This window comes from Kogia breviceps, chromosome 10 (assembly GCF_026419965.1).
Source record: "Kogia breviceps isolate mKogBre1 chromosome 10, mKogBre1 haplotype 1, whole genome shotgun sequence".
NCBI lineage: Eukaryota > Metazoa > Chordata > Mammalia > Artiodactyla > Physeteridae > Kogia > Kogia breviceps.
In genome coordinates this window covers 85,895,318-85,915,149 of record NC_081319.1, presented here as the reverse complement: position 1 = coordinate 85,915,149, position 19,832 = coordinate 85,895,318, and the positions used below count along the sequence as shown (strand labels likewise).

At 42.1% G+C, this 19,832-nt stretch overlaps 1 protein-coding gene and 1 non-coding gene across 2 annotated transcripts in view; one reads left to right on the top strand and one right to left on the bottom strand.

Annotated features, from left to right (window-relative positions):
- The window catches only part of PGBD1 (piggyBac transposable element derived 1), a 54,239-nt gene that overhangs the window by 17,180 nt on the left and 17,227 nt on the right, over positions 1 to 19,832 (top strand). The window contains exons 7-9 of the mRNA XM_059075421.2: positions 10,714 to 11,183; positions 11,495 to 11,612; positions 16,568 to 17,417. Coding sequence (XP_058931404.2) covers positions 10,714 to 11,183; positions 11,495 to 11,612; positions 16,568 to 17,417 — 1,438 coding nt within the window. The remainder of the gene's footprint in view (positions 1 to 10,713; positions 11,184 to 11,494; positions 11,613 to 16,567; positions 17,418 to 19,832) is intronic.
- On the bottom strand, positions 4,674 to 4,735 carry LOC131764691 (U7 small nuclear RNA). Its single transcript, XR_009337901.1, has one exon. It is a non-coding gene; the product is annotated as a U7 small nuclear RNA (small nuclear RNA).

Below are 19,832 nucleotides of genomic sequence, written 5' to 3'. Positions count from 1 at the left end.
TGGGTGAAAGCCGCCTTGTTACATATGTGTATTTCCATTTTTAGAAACAAACCATACCACACTATACAGATGGATCTATACCTTTCTTTTTTCACTAAACAATATATATTGGAGATATTTTATATCAATGCATGTAAATCTATCACATTCTTTTTAATGACTTTATAATATTCTATTGTATGGAAAAACCATGTTTTATCCAATGTTTAAGATGTTTTCTGTATTTTGCTATTATACAATACTTGCAGTGAAAATCTTTGTGGATGTATGAGAGTATTATCTGTAGCATACAAATCTAGAAATAGAATTAATTATTGGGTCAAAAGTCCTTTGGGTCATCTAAAAATGGCCATCTAGAAGTGGAATTATTAAATCAAAGGGAAGATATTTATAAGTGCTTTCTATGTGCTAGGCACTGTAGCAGATATTAGGGATAAACCAAAGAGCAAGTTAGGCTTGATCCCTGCCATCAAAGAATTTTACATGCTACTGGGTACTTGTAACTCATGGCTGTAATGCAATAGTGCCTCTGATCATATAGAAAAGGAAGCTTTTATTTTAAATATCCTATGAATGGACCTGATGGAAACATATAGACGACGGTTTTGTTTACAAAAATGAGGGTAATCCTGGAAAATGCAAATCTCAAGTTCGAAAATTGATTTGTATTATTAGTGAAATGTAGCTCTGTCCTGGTAAAAATTGCATTTTGATTTGTTCTCACCTTATCTACCTCTACCCCTTCCAAAAGATACAAACAGACTACATAAAAATGCACACCTTGAATTTTTGTTGAAAAACTCTTGTTTGTCAAGCTACATTAAGTGTATTTATTTTCATGGGATAAACAGCTCAATGCCAATAATCTCAGCCTTGATACTATGAGTGACATTTAAGAAACCAGCCATGGTAGGGAGTTTGAAAGGGGGTAAATGAATTAGAATACATTTACTTCCTTTTAAAATTAAAATTTATGTTTACTCCTTTCATAATTTTTTTGGGGGAAAGCCCTTTATAAATTTGAAAAATCAGATGTATGTTTTCCCTTAAGGACAGAATATTAACTTCTAATTAGTAAAATATTTGCATTGACTGGATTTGTTAGCCTAAGGAAAAGTTTTGAAGTAAATATATTTTACTTTAACTTTTAAAAGATATTTTCGAGCTCTGACCCTCAAGGAGAAGATAACTCTCCTAATGATAGAATTTTTTTTCTTTCCTGTTATGATCATTTCAGGCTTGAAACAATATGAATTATGTCATAAAACCATGGTTAGTATGATATTTGTTTCAAAATTATCAATGATTAAACCAAAGTTTGTTCAGGTTTTTTAAAGGGTTTATTTTGTTCACAGACTATAAAAATACAGTTTGTGATGAGGTGGGCAAGAGAGGGAATATTTGTTTTCTTCTGCAGAATTTATTTTTGTAGTGATATATGATCCCCTGCACCACCCCCTCACCCCCATACATTGCGGAGAATAATCGTTGATTATTCTCTCCCATAGTAATAGACAGACTGTAACTGAGCAGGACCCTATGGGGCCTTCCCAGGACAGACAACTCCCCCATATCCTCTGCTGTAGCTCCTCTCTGAAGTATAGATGCATAGATAATAGTATCTGATGCATTCTTCCTGAATTGTTTTACATATGCTAAAATTACCACCAAATGGAAGAAATTAACTACTTGATGATCATGAGCCCCCAGACCTACAGGCTCCTAAGAACTGATCGTGTTAACTGCCCTGTTACCGCAACACCAACCAATCAGAAGTGTGCAGGAGATTGATCACCGTCACCTGGCTTTTTAAAAAATGCTTTGCTGAAAAGCTTTGGGGAGTTGGGGGTGTTTTGAGCACGGACCACGCGTTCTCCTTGCTTGGTCCTGCAATAATCCTTTCTCTGTACCAGACTCCGACGTTTTGGTTTATTTGGCCTCACTGTGCGTCCAGCTCACGAACTTGTGTTTTGTAACAATTCTTAATTTTTTATTACCTTAAACCCTTCAATCCAAATATACGTTCATTGTTCAATTTAATCTTCAAAATACTTTGACATTTATTTTTTCCACTGTATTTGATGACTTTTTAAATAGGGGAGAAATGGTAATATATGTGTCCGTGTTTTAATTACGTGAGTAAGCAAAGTGGAACGCCAGCTGTTTGTAATAACAGTAAAGTGAGCTGGCCTGTTTTTCACATGAATAAAATAAATTTCGGCTTAAAAAATGAAAAAACCTCAAGCGCACACCGGGACGCCCCTCAGCAGCGGGACTTGGAGAACGTTCAGCCAACCGTTGGGAGCTTGGCCTCCTCCTGCGAGGCGGGAGCAGGAGGCCATCGAGCCGCGGTCCTCCCGCAGTCCTAGAGCGACGCTAAAGTGAACCGCGGAGCGAGAGCCGGAGATCAGCAAAGAGTTAAAGACGATGCTTGAGAGCGTTTGGCCCTTCCTGCCGGTCGTTGGAGCGGTGAGTGGAGACTGTGCCCCAGCTTGGGGAGGAACTGCAGCCCGTGGGCTGGGGTTTGGCCCTTCCTGCCGGTCGTTGGAGCGGTGAGTGGAGACTGTGCCCCAGCTTGGGGAGGAACTGCAGCCCGTGGGCTGGGGTTTGGCCCTTCCTGCCGGTCGTTGGAGCGGTGAGTGGAGACTGTGCCCCAGCTTGGGGAGGAACTGCAGCCCGTGGGCTGGGGTTTGGCCCTTCCTGCCGGTCGTTGGAGCGGTGATGGAGACTGTGCCCCAGCTTGGGGAGGAACTGCAGCCCGTGGGCTGGGGATTAGCTGATTCCCTGAGGTTGGAAGTGCAGGGAAGCCTTACCCGACAGAGGGGCCGTGTGGACTTGGGGCGGGGGCGGCCGAGAGGTGTCAATCCTGGGCCCTAGGAGGGGAATGATGCTGTGGATCTAGTTATTGGGGCACAACCTTCTGCTGCGTATTTTTCATCCACTGAGCTCAATTTTAAATACCTATTAAAGGTAAGCCTTAGAAGGTAACATTTGAGCAGAAACCTGAGGGAGGTTAAAAGATCTGTGTGGTCTTCGGGGGTACAAATTTTCTAAGCAGGGGGGAACAGCAAGTGCAAAGGCCCTAAAGCGGGAGCTTGCTTAACACATTCGAGGAACAGCAGGGAGACCAGAGTGGTTGGAGCGCAGTGAACAAGGGGGAAGTGTGTAGAAGATGATATCAGAAAGATTGGGGGGGTGGGAGGAGGCCTGTAGAAAAAGTGGGCATTGTATTGTGTAAGGAATTTGGTCATTTCTTGGCGTGAAGAGTTGTCGGAAAATTTTAAGCAAAGGAAAAACATCTGACATGTTTTAAAGCATCTACAGCTGGGAACTCATGATGAGAACAAACTGTAGGAAGGCAGGAAAAAAGCCGGCCCCATTTTGAAGGCTGTCAGGCAGGGAGAATTCTCTCTTACTTGGGGAAAGTCAGCCTTTTTTTTTTTTTTTTTTTTCTATTCTGGCCTTCAACTCATTGGATGAAGCCCACTCACATTAACGAGAGCAATCTGCTTTACTCAGTCAACTGATTTAAATGTTAATCTCATCCAAAAACACCCTCACAGAAACACGAGAGTAATGTTTGGCCAAATATCTGGGTACTGGGTGGCCCAGTCAAGTTGTCACATAAAATTAACCATTTTTATTTTCTGTCTAAGAATCATTAGTTTCGCAGATTTTTTCCACTTTCATTAGGAGTTCAGTTGCCCCTTGAACAATGCTGGGGTTACGGGCTCCTACCCCCAGTGCAGTCGAAAATCTGAGTATAACTTTACAGTCAGTCCTCTGTATTCACAAGGCCGCATCGCAGATTCAGCCAAGTGCAGATTTCAGCCTATTTATTGAAAAAAAAAAATCCATGTATCAGTATAAGTGGGCCTGCGCAGTTCAAACTTGTGTTGTTCAAGGGTCAACTGCAGCAGGATTGGCTTTTTGAATTGTAAGTCCATTTTTGACAGGGAAAAATATCAGCTGGGAGTGCTACTCTAATAGACAACCAGGAATATATAACAGCTAGCTGAATTTGGAACCTAACTTGCCGCAGCCACTAACTGAGTGAGCCTCACGCATATTGGTTCAGAAGTGTGTGCCAGCAATTGGCAGACACTATTCACTGATTTCTAGAGTCACTCAAGAGTCGTCAAAATCAAGAATGCTCACTCTCCACATACCAAGAGCCTGTTTCAAAGGACGATGGTGGAATTCTCTGAGTTCATTTTTGACATGTTGGGTTTGAAAGGCTTTTGTAAGGTATCCAGAAACCAGATAGCCAGAAGGAAATATAGATCTGTCACTCTTGAGGTATCTGGGCTGAAAAATAAGGAAGTCATCAGCATAAAGATAGTAATTGAACTTACAGACATACCTGTCCTCTACATTACCCCCTCCTATTTTATGTCCTATTTCTCTCTTTCCTTCCAATGTCCTATTTTTTTGAATGTAATTTTTGCTTACTCTTGCCATTTTCTCATTCTCCTGTGGCAAGGTGACTGTCCTCCCTATCCCATGACCAGAATTGCCTTCACAGAGGTCACAATGACCTCTTTGTTTTTTAATTAAGTGCATATGTCAGTTTGTAGGTGAACGCACCTTCCTATAACATTTCACTCTTGAACACTACCTGTTTATAATTCCAATTATAAATCAGTCAGTTGCTATTCTTCTTCTGGGGGTGGGGGGATGTTCCAGTGTGGACCAGAAAACCTGCTAAACAAATTCTAAAAGAGCTGTACCACTATTTAGTTACTATTCTTTACAATTATTATCTCATTTACCTCAAAACATCTCTGTGAATTAGGTATTACCTTCATTTTACAAATGAGTAAACAGTGTAAGTGACAGAGCTAGACTAGAACCCAGGCCTGTCTGAGGCCCAGGCTCTTTCCATCACTCCACACTTACAGAAACAGATCCCCTTGGCCTTCTAGATACTACTATCCTTGTTTTCCTACTTGTGCAGTTGTTCCTTCTTACTTCTCTTCCTTACATGTAGGTGTTTCCAGGGTTCCGGCCCCACTTAGCCTTTTCCCAGCCATAACTAACAACTACCCTGAACATGTGAGGTTTTCCAACAGTTCTGTGCTCAGACTTTTCTGTCTGAAAAACCCTTTCCCGATTTTCTTGCCTAACTTTCACTTGTCTTGAAAGAGTCAGAAGGACTCACCTCCAGAAAGCCTTTTCTTTCTTGTTTTTTTTTTTTTTTTTTTTTTTTTTTTTGCTATTTAATTGCTTTATTAGCTTTACATTTTTCCATGCAAATGGGTGCAACTCTACTGTTGACAGAAACTTAGATTGGGTGCCAAGGCAACCTCCAATGAGAAGCTGGAACACAGCACCCACCTGACACGTGGAAATTACATAAGGTTCACAGCAAATGGATCAGTAAAGGCATATCAGGAAAATGCAAGGAAAAGGAGAATGACAGTGGGAATCACAGTATTAATCTCGTGGAAAATGGCAGGAGTCAAGGTATAAGGCAGAATTCATCATGATGGTCATGGTGATTAGAGAGCTCCCCCATAAGGATACGCAGACAATTCCTCAGTTGCAGCTCCCTAAGTTTTCTCCTGATTTCTCTCATCTCCTCCATGAACGTTTCCATATCATCTCCATCTCCACCCATCCCATCGATGACCTGCCTCTTGGGTATGGCCCGTGGGAAATTAGGGGCATGTGGCGAGCATTGCCCTCTGAGGAAGGCGCCATTAAGACCCTCATAAGCCTCAGGGCCCGATTGTACTCTCCTTGGTATGCATCCTGGACTTTATGGTATGAATGTAAAAAAGGAGATGGCCTTTGGCCAAATCGCTCCAGGGACCTGCTCAGTTACTGGGAGTCCCTGGTTGTTCCCTAAAGCTAGGAAAAGCAACCCTGGAGGGGAAATTGGTGCCTTTGAGGGAGAAGCCGAGAAGCCAATCAACCAGCTGATGCCGATAAGGCGTGACTAAGCCGAGAAGCCAATCAACCAGCTGATGCCGATAAGGCATGACTAAGCAAATCCCCTGCTTTAGGGGTATATATATGGCTATGCTTTGTTATTAAACTTGCTTTGCAACCATCAGTTGCTTGTGCCCTTCTGATCCCATACCTTGGTGCGTTCAGTTCCCTACCCCCTCTCGTCGATTGTTGCTGCACTTTGAGGACCCACCGTGGCTGGCGGCAAGTGGCGCCCGAACAGGGACCTGACAAGAGGGACATCTGAATCTCGGTAGGTGAATCCCCGAGTGAAGAGTGAAAATGTGGCCACATAGTAAAGTTGATAGTAACTCGGGGCAATAGTCAGAAGTAAAAAAATATGGGACAAAAAGTATCCAAGAAGCGACCTGAGATCACTGATCAAGAGAAGGAGTTGTCCACCAGTGCTTTCCAGGCTTTCACAGCTGGAAATTATGATGTCTGTCTGCAACATCTTGCCTGCCTACAAGATATAAACAAAGACGATTATAAAATAATTTTGAATACGGCAGTAGCTGAGTTTTTCAAAAGTAACCAGACAACAACAGATAGTTTAAGACAGACACTTAACCAATTGAAGAATCAGGTGCACTCGGCTGTTGAAGAAATGGATGGACTAGATGATCTTGAAAACAGTATGTTGTATTACAATCAAGCAGTCATCCTGTATCATGTCCGACAGTATACAGAAGCCATATCCGTTGGTGAAAAACTTTATCAGTTCATAGAACCTTTTGAAGGAAAATTTGCCCAAGCAGTGTGATTTTTGTTGGTAGACCTGTATATATTAACCTACCAAGCTGCGAAAGCTTTACATCTTCTTGCTGTTCTAGAAAAAATGATTTCACAGGGCAACAATAACAAAAATGGAAAGAATGAGACTGGTAATTACAGCAACAAAGATAGGTCTAATCATAAAGCTGAAAGTGGAGCTCTAATAGAAGCTGCAAAGTCAAAGATACTATTTTTGTGTTGAAGTATATGTAGGAGGACAAGGGACTTTACTGGCCGGCCATAGTTTAAAGGTAGTTAAAGCTGTTACAAGTTTGAAGTTTCCCTTCTTTTTTCCTTCTGATTTTCCCCAATCTGATTTTGAATTCTCAAATCTGGTGCACCTTAAATTATAATAATGGTACCATTCTAGTTTCTTCAGTTTCTGTTACTAATAATAGTTTGGTTTTTTATAAGCATTGGGATTTTTGGAAGTTTGCATTGTCTTATCAACCAGTTATTACTTGTGTTACACCCTCATATGCCTTGCTAATAGGAGATTTACAGATTGAGTTTACTTCTGGTTCCTTAGGATATAATATAACTTGTCAGAATTGTATTTTTAGTACTTGCATTCTGCCTATGAAAGGAACTTTTTCTGTTATGACGTTAAAACAACATTCCTATGTAATGCTGCCTGTAAATATTTCTGAACCATGGTATCATAGTACTAGCATGCAAGCTTGGCTAGAATTATCTGAAGCTTTAAAAAGACCTAAACGATTCATTGGAATATTAATATGTAGCATATTAGCCTTAGCTGCTTTAACAGCCACAGCCGCTACAGCCGGTTTAGCATTAAGTAAAACTGTACAACAAGCACATTATGTTAATCAGTTGTCTAAAAATACCAGTATTGCATTAGCATTACAAAGTCATATTGATACTCAACTAAAAACTGAGGTTGATGAGTTAAAAAATGCTCTCATAGGTTTAGGAGACCAAATTATGGCATTAAAATTGAAAATGCGTTTGATTTGCCATGCTAAATATACTTGGATTTGTGTGACTCAACACGCTTATAATGAAACTGACTGGGATTGGAACAAAGTAAAAATGCACTTTTTAAGTGTATGGACTGATGGACACATTAGTTTGGACATACAAAAAAATTAATGCGGAAATACAAGCAATTCAAGAAGCTCATCTACAAGAAGACGGGCCCCAACAATTAATTCAAGGACTCTTGGATCAGCTTCAATGGTTAAACCCAATGCATTGGTTTCAAAATAGACTCACAGGATTGATTACTGTGGGGTCATGTGTATTGTTGATGTTAATTGCATTACCTTGTTTATTACGCTTTATTGTTGGCCGTCTCGCTGCTCTTCGTCAGGAGGTGTATGGGTTGAAATTGCATTATCAAGCTTTAAAAAATAAAAGAGGGGGAAATGTGGCGAGCATAGCCCTCTGAGGAAGGCGCCATTAAGACCCTCATAAGCCTCAGGGCCCGATTGTACTCTCCTTGGTATGCATCCTGGACTTTATGGTATGAATGTAAAAAAGGAGATGGCCTTTGGCCAAATCGCTCCAGGGACCTGCTCAGTTACTGGGAGTCCCTGGTTGTTCCCTAAAGCTAGGAAAAGCAACCCTGGAGGGGAAATTGGTGCCTTTGAGGGAGAAGCCGAGAAGCAACCAGCTGATGCCGATAAGATGATGACTAAGCAAATTCCCTGCTTTAGGGGTATATATACGGCTATGCTTTGTTGTTAAACTTGCCTTGCAACCATCAGTTGCTTGTGCCCTTCTGATCCCATACCTTGGTGCGTTCAGTTCCCTACCCCCTCTCGTCGATTGTTGCTGCACTTTGAGGACCCGCCGCGGCTGGCGGCAGGGGCAAGTTGGCGAGCCTGTCCCTGTCTATTATTTCCTGCTGGCTGGTGGCCTTCGCCCCCTCCCAAAGGGCGGTCTTCCTCTCCATTCTGCACAGGTTGCTCCATTTCTTCGTTCTCCTGGACCCATCCTTGCTGCCTCCTGCTCTTGATTCTCGCCACGAGTGCGCCACCTAGACGCTTAGTCCCGCAGACCTGCAAAGGGCCGTGGTGGGGGCAGGGGGCTTCAGAAAGCCTTTTCTGACCTGCTAATTCACTTGAGATGTCTTACGAAGCAGAGAGCTGTAAAGGCCAAGGAGTTCTTTTATCTCTGTATCTCAGCAACTAAGAGAGTCTGGCACATTGTAGACAATCTGTAAATGAGATGAGTTATGAATATCCGTATATTCTTTTAGTTCTGATTCTGGCTTTAATTAACGAACCTACAAGCAGTTTTACTCATTTTGTGTCTTTTTTTCCCCTCTCAACATTTGGGGAATTTTCAAATCTACTGAAAATTTGAAAGAGTAGTACAATTAATATGATATACCTGTCATATAGCAGCAGCTGTGAACTTCCTGCTACATTTGTGTTCTCTCTCTTTCTACTTCCCCCCATAATCCCCCCTCCCCAAAACATTTGAAAATAAGTTTTAGTACCATCTCCTGAGAATAAGGATATTCTCTTATGTGACCACCTGAGAAAACCCTTAAGATCTACACACTTTTTCTGTAAAGGGCCAGATAGTAAATGTTTTGAACTTTGCAAGTGATACGATCTCTATGGCAACTACAGTTGACCCTTGAACAGAAGGGTTTGAACTGCATGGGTCCACTTATGTGCGGATTTTTTCAATAAATATATCAATAGTATCAATACCTCTGTTTTCATTTTACAGATCTGTCCGCGGGCCTCTCACTGTTAATGGCCTCTCCCGTTGCGGGGCACAGGCTCCAGACGCGCCGGCCCAGCAGGCATGGCCCGCGGGCCCGGCCGCTAGGCGGCATGTAGGATCTTCCCGGACCGGGTCACGAAACCGTGTCCCCTGCATTGGCAGGCAGACTCTCAACCACTGCGCCACCAGGGAAGCCCCATTTTACAGATCTTTAAGTGTGGGGAAAAGTTTGTGTTTGATTAGAGATCACAATATGTGGAGTCAAAAGAACTAGAGTTTGAATCCTGATCCTATCCAAGCTGTTTCAGCTATCCTATCCTTGGTCATCTACCAGTTCCTTTGTGTTTGAGGCAGAAGTAGTAAGTAGTTCAATGGATTTTTGACTACACAGGGGTCAGTGCGCCAGTGTTCAAATACTCAGTCCTGCCAGTGTATTGTGAAAGCAGATGTAAACACTATCTAAACAAATGGGTTTGGCTGTATTCCAGTAAAGTTTTATGTACAAAAACAGCCTTTGGGCTCTATTTGATCTGCTGGGCCATAGTTTGCATATATATATTATTCATTGAGATTTCTGAATTCTTCAAACATATGTGTATCTTTTTTTTTAAACTCGAGCAAATTTCACACATTGTATTTTGCTGTATCTCTTTATTCTAGAAAAATACCTTACCCACAGCTTCTTTTTTTATTTTCACGAAATTGATTGTTTGGAAGAGTACATGCCTATTGTAGAGGAGCTGCATTCTGGACATTCTGGATTTATCTGGAAGTTTTCTCATTGTTAGAGTCATGTTAAACACTTTTAGTAAAAATGCTACATAAGTGATAAGGCACAAGGTCAGTTGTCTTGCTGTTGGTGTTACTAGGTTTCATTTGATTGAGTTTGTGACTGCCAGATAGCTCCATTCTTCCCCTTGTAATTCATAAGCAATCAGTGTGGTGTTTCTCTGAGACTATGAGATTGTCTTTTCCCCCTACTCCGTTCACCCAGTGATTTCACCCATTTGTGGTCCTTGATTGAAACAGTTATTTCCTCAAGGGCTACAAAATGGTGATTTTTTCAAATCTGTTATTCCTGCTATGTTAGCTGGCAGTCTTCTGTAAAACAGTCTTCTCATTTTGTATGGTTGTTTCAGAGAGGAAAAAAAAATGGATAGTAATTATTGGAAATGTATAAACCCAACAAAGGGGTATTGCTATTGTTGTTATTATCATTACTACTACTATACTATTACTGTTTCTGTGATTTCTTGTTATTACATTTTCAGGGGTATCCCTGAGGAGGCAGTCAAAAGAAAGTTCTGCAGAACAGAGAGAGCAGTCTGAAGCTGGGGATGGCGACAGCATTGGTAACCACTCCTTCCCCGGCTCCTCTGAATCTGAAGAAGGAGGGACTTCACTTAGTGAAGGAGGATCACCACTCTACTCGGGAACAGGGTGTCAAGCTGCAAGGAAACGGCGCAGGCCTCGGGCAGGAGCCACTGTGCAAACAGTTCAGGCAGTTGCGCTATGAAGAGACCACAGGACCTCGAGAAGCGCTGAGCCGGCTCCGGGAACTTTGCCGACAGTGGCTGCAGCCCGAGGCCCACACCAAGGAGCAGATCCTGGAGCTGCTGGTGCTGGAGCAGTTCCTGACCATCCTGCCCAAGGAGCTGCAGGCCCGGGTGCGGGAGCATCACCCAGAGAATGGGGAAGATGTGGTTGTTGTACTGGAGGATTTGCAGCCAGAACTGGGAGGAACAGAACAACAGGTGGGAAGGGTCAGATGGCTCTTTTGTAGGAAAGCAGGACTTGAGACCTCTGGCCAGAGCGGTGGCCATGAGCTCACCAGTGGGAGAATCGCTAAGCTTTGGTTCAGTTTCTTTTCAGTCTGGCTGTTCATTGCTGAAGGTCTTACCTCAGCCTTACCTGTCTCTGCTGGGAGGAAACTGAATGGGCTCCAGGTTCTCCAGCCTCTTTTCTTTGCCCTTCTGTGGTTTCTTTTCGCTCTCTTTTCTAACTTTGAAGTGTTTTTCTGAACAGCAGTTTCCTCCTAAACCCACGTGTACCTAATCATCCCTAGGACCCAAACCAGGCAAAGAAACAGAAAATGCTTGTGGAGGAGACGGCCCCTCTGAAAGCAGTGCTGAAGCAGCAGGTCCAGCCTGAGGGTGAAATTCCCAAGCCCAAGAGACAGAAGGGTAAGAAGTAGACTGCATCTTCCTGCATGTGAGATGTGGTGGGCTTCGTGGTCCCCCTCAACCCGAGGCCCTGCTCAGCACCCTTGGCATTTTGCTTCTTGTTCTTGTTTTGAGTCAGGTTTACTGAAGTGTAAATTACATGCAGTAAAATTCACTCTTTGTAAGTGTACAGGCCAATGACTTTTCACAAACATGAAATAATTGTAGCTGTCTAATGACCACCACAATCAAGATATAAAAGTTTCCATCACCCCAGACATTTCCTTTTTCCCTAATCCTTGTTTCTGTTTTTGGATATTTCTAGTTTGAAGGAGTTTTTTGTTCATTTAAAACTGAATGCTTCTCCTGGGTAGACCTTCACCTTCCTCTTCTCCCCATTACTGTAGGGGTGAATTTAAAAAGGAGTGCTAGTTTCTTTTTTTTTTTTTTTTTTTTTTTTTTTTTGTGGTACGCGGGCCTCTCACTGTTGTGGCTTCTCCCATTGCGGAGCACAGACTCTGGATGCGCAGGCTCAGTGGCCATGGCTCACGGGCCGAGACGCTCCGCGGCATGTGGGATCCTCCCAGACCGGGGCATGAACCCATGTCCCCTACATCGGCAGGCGGATTCTCAACCACTGCGCCACCAGGGAAGCCCGAGTGCTAGTTTCTTAACCCAAGGCAAAGAATTCCAGCCACATGATTCATTACTCATTTTTTCTTACCACATTCAAATTATTGTAAACGACTACTGTCTTTTACTTCTAAATGTTGCCTGAATTTTTTTTTTTCTCTACCATATTTTCTTTGACTCTGAATTTCTCTTTCTAATTTCTAACCCCTTCATTTTCTCCTCTTTCCAGTCTGATACAAGCCCTGCTTCTCTTTTTCTTTTACTGTCTGTCATTTTAGTTCTTCCACTGAAGTTAAATTACCTCCTGTTCGTTCTCTGTCATTTAAACACATTCATTAATGTTGCTCTCCTCGTTAAAGCCCTTCAGTGAGCTAAGCAATGTTATTCTTTCAACTTATTTTTTTGATGTTTGCAAAATTCCATAATAAAAAGTAAAAAATAAAAACCAACCCACCACCTTCAGTGACTCCCAATAGCCTTTAACAAAGGCCTCACATGGCATGTTCTGGCATTTGCAGGCCTTGCAGCCCCATGTCCACTAATATCACCAGCTTGCTCCGATTTGCTTGAGAGTTTTAGCTCCAGCTGTTGCATGTGCTGGGAAACCCCTCAGTCCCAGGCACATTGGGACAATTAATAACCCTTTGTCCCACCTGCTCATACTGTGTGTTCCCCATGCTGAGTTGCATTCCAGTTCCCATTTGCTCCTCTTCTGTCTGGAATACTTTTTCCTCACTCTCCCTGTCTAATTCCTACTCATCCTTCAGGACCCAGCTTAGATATCACTTTCTTTGTCCTTCCCTAATTTCTCCAAGGCTGGATCAGTTTCCCCACCTCTGCTGCTAGAGCTCCAAGTTTTCTCCTACCACAGAACTGATCGTATTGTATTAGAGTTGCTGGTTTACTTCTCTTTTTCTCTCACCAGACCAAAAGGGCAGGGACTTTGTTTTGTTTCCTGAGTCTGCTACTGTCCCTGGACTAGAGTAGACTTTCGGTAAATGTCTATTTGATGAATGGCTGATTTCAATTCTAAAGACTTCTTTTACCTACTACCTACTCCCCCTGCTCAATTTCTGAGTCTGCTTCAAAAGTGTTCCTCCTCTGGAAGCTTTCTGAGTAAAGTCGCTGAAAGAGAGAGGCCTACCTTTTCTAAACAGCCTTGCAGAAATGAATTTATGCCGTGTAATCAGTGATGGGTGTTTATGTATGAAAAGTAGATTTAGCAATAGTAGATTCTTGAAACTGTTCCTTACCCTCTAGATCTGTTGAAAATGTTATTTTATATTCTTCTTTTATTTATTTATTTACTTTTGGCTGCATTGGGTCTTCGTTGCTGTGCACGGGCTTTCTCTAGTTGCAGCGAGCAGGGGCTACTCTTCATTGCGGTGTGCGGGCTTCTCATTGCGGTGGCTTCTCTTGTTGCAGAGCACGGGCTCTAGGTACGCAGGCTTCAGTAGTTGTGGCGTGCAGGCTCAGTAGTTGTGGCTCATGGGCTCTAGAGCACAGGCTCAGTAGTTGTGCACGGGCTTAGTTGCTCCACGGCATGAGGGATCTTCCTGGACCAGGGCTCAAACCCATGTCCCCTGCATTGGCAGGCAGATTCTTAACCACTGCGCCACTAGGGAAGCCCCATTATTTTATATTCAAGTTCAGGTTGTTGTTCAGTTTTGGAGGCCCCTGCCTCCCCTTTTAGTTGTGTATGTCATTATAAAATCACTGGAAAAGAACCTCTCTTGTTCTCATCCCTTAATTCTCACTCCCTCCCCCATGGAGACTACTTCATCCTCTTGCAAAAGGCCTTTACACACAGTACATGTTTTTGTTTTATTTATTTATTTATTTATTTTATTTATTTATTTTTTTAAACATCTTTATTGGAGTATAACTGTTTTACAATAGTGTGTTAGTTTTTCCTTTACAACAAAGTGAATCAGTTATACATATACATATGTTCCCATATCTCTTCCCTCTTGCATCACCCTCTCTCCCACCCTCCCTATCCCACCCCTCTAGGTGGTCACAAAGCACAGAGGTGATCTCCCTGTGCTATGTGGCAGCTTCCCACTAGCTATCTAATTTACATTTGGTAGTGTATATATATCCCTGCCACTCTCTCACTTCATCACAGCTTACCCTTCCCCCTCCCCATATACTCAAGTCCGTGCTCTAGTAAGTCTGTGTTTTATTCCTGTCCTACCACTAATCTCTTCATGACATTTTTTTCCCTTAGAGTCCATATATATGTGTTAGCATACAGTATTTGTTTTTCTCCTTCTGACTTACTTCACTCTGTATGACAGACTCCAGGTCCATCCACCTCATTATAAATAACTCAGTTTCATTTCTTTTTATGGCTGAGTAATATTCCATTGTATATATGTGCCACATCTTCTTTATCCATTCATCTGTTGATGGACACTTAGGTTGCTTCCATGTCCTGGCTATTGTAAATAGAGCTGCAATGAACATTTTGGTACATGAGTCTTTTTGAATTATGGTTTTCTCAGGGTATATGCCCAGTAGTGGGATTGCTGGGTCGTATGGTAGTTCTATTTGTAGTTTTCTAAGGAACCTCCATACTGTTCTCCATAGTGGCTGTATCAATTTACATTCCCACCAGCAGTGCAAGAGGGTTCCCTTTTCTCCACACCCTCTCCAGCATTTATTGTTTCTAGAGTTTTTGATGATGGCCATTCTGACCGGTGTGAGATGATATCTCATTGTAGTTTTGATTTGCATTTCTCTAATGATTAATGATGTTGAGCATTCTTTCATGTGTTTGTTGGCAATCTGTATATCTTCTTTGGAGAAATGTCTATTTAGGTCTTCTGCCCATTTTTGGATTGGGTTGTTTGTTTTTTTGATATTGAGCTGCATGAGCTGCTTGTAAATTTTGGAGATTAATCCTTTGTCAGTTGCTTCATTTGCAAATATTTTCTCCCATTCTGAGGGTTGTCTTTTGGTCTTGTTTATAGTATCTTTTGCTGTGCAAAAGCTTTTAAGTTTTATTAGGTCCCATTTGTTTATTTTTGTTTTGATTTCCGTTTCTCTAGGAGATGGGTCAAAAAGGATCTTGCTGTGATTTATGTCGTAGAGTATTCTGCCTATGTTTTCCTCTAAGAGTTTGATAGTGTCTGGCCTTACATTTAGGTCTTTAACCCATTTTGAGTTTATTTTTGTGTGTGGTGTTAGGGATTATTCTAATTTCATACTTTTACATGTAGCTGTCCAGTTTTCCCAGCACCACTTATTGAAGAGGCTGTCTTTTCTCCACTGTATATCCTTCCCTCCTTTATCAAAGATAAGGTGACCACATGTACACACAGTACATGTTTTTAATCTTCCCTCTCCCACATGTGCTTTTACTTTCCCTGATGTCTTCTTCCCACACCCTTCACTTTCTCATCTACTCTCACTCTTTAAATGATCTTCTGCCTTTATCTTGCTTACACGGGGTAACCCTCATTTGCTTGTTATGAGTGCTGCTTAGATGCTCCCTCTTCTATTTTCTCCATCCATCTCCCCTTTTACTCTCTCATTCTGACTTTGCATCCCCTTTCAGGCTCCTGGACTTAAAAGACTTATCCTATCTACTGTTCCCTCTCACCCTCTTCCCTGTGTGTCTGAGCTAAGGTTTTATTCAGCACACATTGTTATAATTTGCTTATATGTCTTATGTTGCAGACATATAAGCAAATTATTACAGCACTGAGATATAATAGCTCCATTGAACCACACAGGAAAGCAGTTACTGCTGTCCAAGGAGATCAGGAAAGGGTAAGACATTTTTGTGGACTTCATGTTACCATCAGGGCCTTATGGCCCAGTGTTTTTGATTTACTGGTGAGGACACTGAGCCCAGAAGAATTACCTAAGATTACACAGTTAATCATGATAAAATTGGCACCACATCTGCATGTCTTCATTTCTAGTTTCTTCATTTCTGGTGCTAGCCCTTTCTTATTGGCCCCAGGGTACTCAGTTGACCTAGCTTTCTAATTTTCCACATGAGGCCATTATCAAAAACATACAGCCATGCCCTTTATGACAGTTTGCTTGCTTGCTAACTTCTGTGTATGTGTATGTATGTATAGATGTGCATATCACATGATAAACCTCAAACCATTTAAAGTAAGTTGCCTCTCACCATAATCCCCCAAAAGCAGCCACTGTTAAAGAGTTTCTTATGTATCATTCCATGTATGTTCTATGCAAACACCAGCACCCACAACATTTCCACTTTGCACACATGGCTTGATTCAATTTTTTTCCTCCTAATTGTAGACTCCTTTCCCTAAGCACCAAAAAAACAAGTAACTGGTGGTATATATTTAATGTTTCAGGTGAGGAGACAAGGATTGAGAATGGGAAGCTGGTTGTAGAGACAGACTCCTGTGGAGGAGTGGAATCATCTGGGAAAATATCTGAACCCAAAGAGGCTCATTATGAGGACTCTAACTTGGATAGGCAGCAGGCCAAGGCCAAGGAGAAGACTGACTATAAATGCTCAGAATGTGGGGAGGGGTTCATCCAGCACTCAGACCTGATTAAGCATGAAGGTTCACACACGGGAGAAAAGCTCTGTGAATCTGAAGTGTGTCAGAGTTCTAGTTTTACTGGACATCAGAAAATCCACTCCAGAGACAAAGGTCATCAGTGTCATGAGTGTGGGAAAACCTTTCAGAGAAGTTCACACCTTGTCAGACATCAGAAAATCCATCTTGGTGAGAAGCCTTATCAGTGCAAGGAGTGTGGAAAAGTCTTTAGCCAGAATGCAGGCCTTTTGGAACATCTCAGAATCCATACTGGAGAGAAACCTTACCTGTGTATCCACTGTGGAAAGAACTTTCGGCGCAGCTCTCACCTTAATCGACACCAGAGAATTCACAGTCAGGAGGAGCCCTGTGAGTGCAAGGAGTGTGGGAAAACCTTTAGTCAGGCCCTGCTCCTCACCCACCATCAGAGAATCCACAGCCACTCCAAAAGTCATCAGTGTAATGAGTGTGGGAAAGCCTTCAGTTTGACCTCAGACCTTGTTCGACACCACAGGATTCATACTGGAGAAAAACCTTTCAAGTGTACTATATGCCAGAAAGCCTTCCGACTAAACTCACACCTTACTCAACATGTGAGAATCCACAACGAGGAAAAACCCTATGAGTGTAATGAATGTGGAGAAGCCTTCAGGCAGAGGTCAGGTCTTTTTCAACATCAGAGATATCATCACAAAGACAGACTGGCTTGATGAGGTGTCCTCTCTTTATGGACCGTCAGAGACAGTACATTAACAAGCAAGCTGGCACTTTAGGAAAAGTCACTCTAGCCAACTCTGGCAGAGAACTCTTGGGGACCAAGTTGGAGGCTATCTGCCTCCTCTCTCTTTCCTTCGTTTTCCTTGTAGTCAGCTTTGGGCCACAGTAATTTGACCCTAGACCCTGGGGGATCAAAGGTAAATAGCATTCTTTACTGCAGGACTTCTCAGAGCCTTTAGCATGCTAAATGCATAGCTATGCATCTCCAAGTAGTAGAAAGCCTCATGATTGAGTGAGGGCTTTAAGTCAGCAATGAATCAAGTGTCCACAGATTTACAGGCTTAAACAGAGCAAGAGCAGGTTATTTTTGCATATGCTACAGCAACAGACTCCTATACAATAAAACCAATGATGTTTGGAAATATATCACACTCAAAGGTATCTTAAAGCACAGGTTAATGGTGAACATTTTCGCCCACTCGTTTTACTACCCTGCCTGCCCCTAGCATTATCCCCTCCTTCCCCACCCCCAATCAGTATTTTGGAAAGCAAAGATGATCTTCTTTTACCATTTCGCAGCCCCATCCCTGCCATAATACCTCATTGATTCAAGTTAGAGAGTAAGGTTTTATTTAGATTATGGAAGAGATTTCATAAGCCATTTGAATGAACCAGGCTGAATTAATCCAAGTAGCAGCTGTCTTACTTCATAACTCCAGTGTCAGTATAGTAGCTGCTGCATAGAAACTTCAATAAATGGGGAAAGAAATTGGACTTTTTTCCTTTAATACTGAGGACAGAATTTTAAAATGCTGCTTGTTCTGGAATTTTGAAAGTCAAATCAGAAAATCAGCTTGGAAGAGATCATGATCTTCATGTTGTGAATGCCAAAATGTCATGGTAATGATGAAGAATATTAAGCTTAGGGAAGTCCACTTCTGAATATATCACCAGGATGATAAACATCAGTTGCTGATTGGTGGTAGCTGCTTGGGGTACTTCTGACTCTGTCACATGAGTGCGAAGACTGGTGAGCCCTCATGTTTTGCTGAGGTTTTTGTTCAGCTGCATATAGTTTTTTTAAAAAAAGTGGGAATGATATAATAAAAGTTCGTTTTTCTCTTAAATAGAAAAGGCCAGAGACAGCAGTCCAGCACTGGTAAGGTGGTTTCATGACATCACTAGGGAACCCAGCCTCTGCCTTTCATGCCATCATTCCTTAAGGTCATCATATGATCCTTGATGGTTGCTGAAGCTCCAGGCATCACATGCAAAATGTAGACAAAAGGCAGAAGGACAAAAGAGACTCCTCCCGGTCAGTCAACTCCCTTTAAGCAGCCTTCCCGACATAGGCCAAATGTTAGAAAAGGGAAGCTGGAAAATATGTCTTATTCTGGGTTGCAGAATGCCCAGCTGAAAATCAGGCTTCTGTCACTAAGAGTAAAGGGGAGAATGAAGGCTGAAATAGGCACTTAGGGGCCTTTTATATAGATATATTTTTATTTTTGGCTGCGTCGGGTCTTCCATTGCTGCATGCGGGCTTTCTCTAGTTGAGGAGAGGGGGCTACTCTTTGTTGCGGTAGTGGGCATCTCATTGTGGTGGCTTCTCTTGCTGCGGAACACGGGCTCCAGGCGTGGGCTTAGTTGCTCCACGGCATGTGGGATCTTCCTGGACCAGGGATCAAACCCAGTTCCCCTGCATTGACAGGCAGATTCTTAACCACTGTGCCACCAGGGAGGTGCCTGGCACTTAGGAGTCTTTGATCCACTTCCCACTCAGATCTGAGTGGGTGCAAGCTGACCAGAGCAACAGTTAATACCATTATCTGGAGGAGGACCAAATCAGCAGGAGAAGCAGCTGTAATTTTTTGAGAAATTAAAGAATTTTATGGAAAGTCAGTCATGTTCCATTGCTTAGGAAACCGTAAAGGTATGTGTCTTTATTCTGCCTTTATGAGTAAAATTAAGTTGATAACAGGGATTTTTCCAAGAGTTTTGAGGGGTGTGCTGAGGTTAGTACCTAAACATTTAGCTCTATGTCGTAGTTTAAATCTATTTGATTCTGTTCAGTTTAAGGAAAGAATATGGAATATCTTTATTATTCTCATTAAAAAGCAAAGATAATTAAAAGATTCAAAGTATGAAGAATTGATATATACCTTAAATATCTGGAAAATTTATTTTGACTTTCTCTTTTCATGATGATTCCATAGTATAGGTATTATAAGCATTCTAAGTTCATTGACACCTTAACCTAATTCTTCCTTACAGTTCCAAAGGAGGTAGTGTTCTCATCTGTACTCTGGGGCAGATCCATAACCACCTGGGCAAAAGTTTGGATACAGATATATTTAAA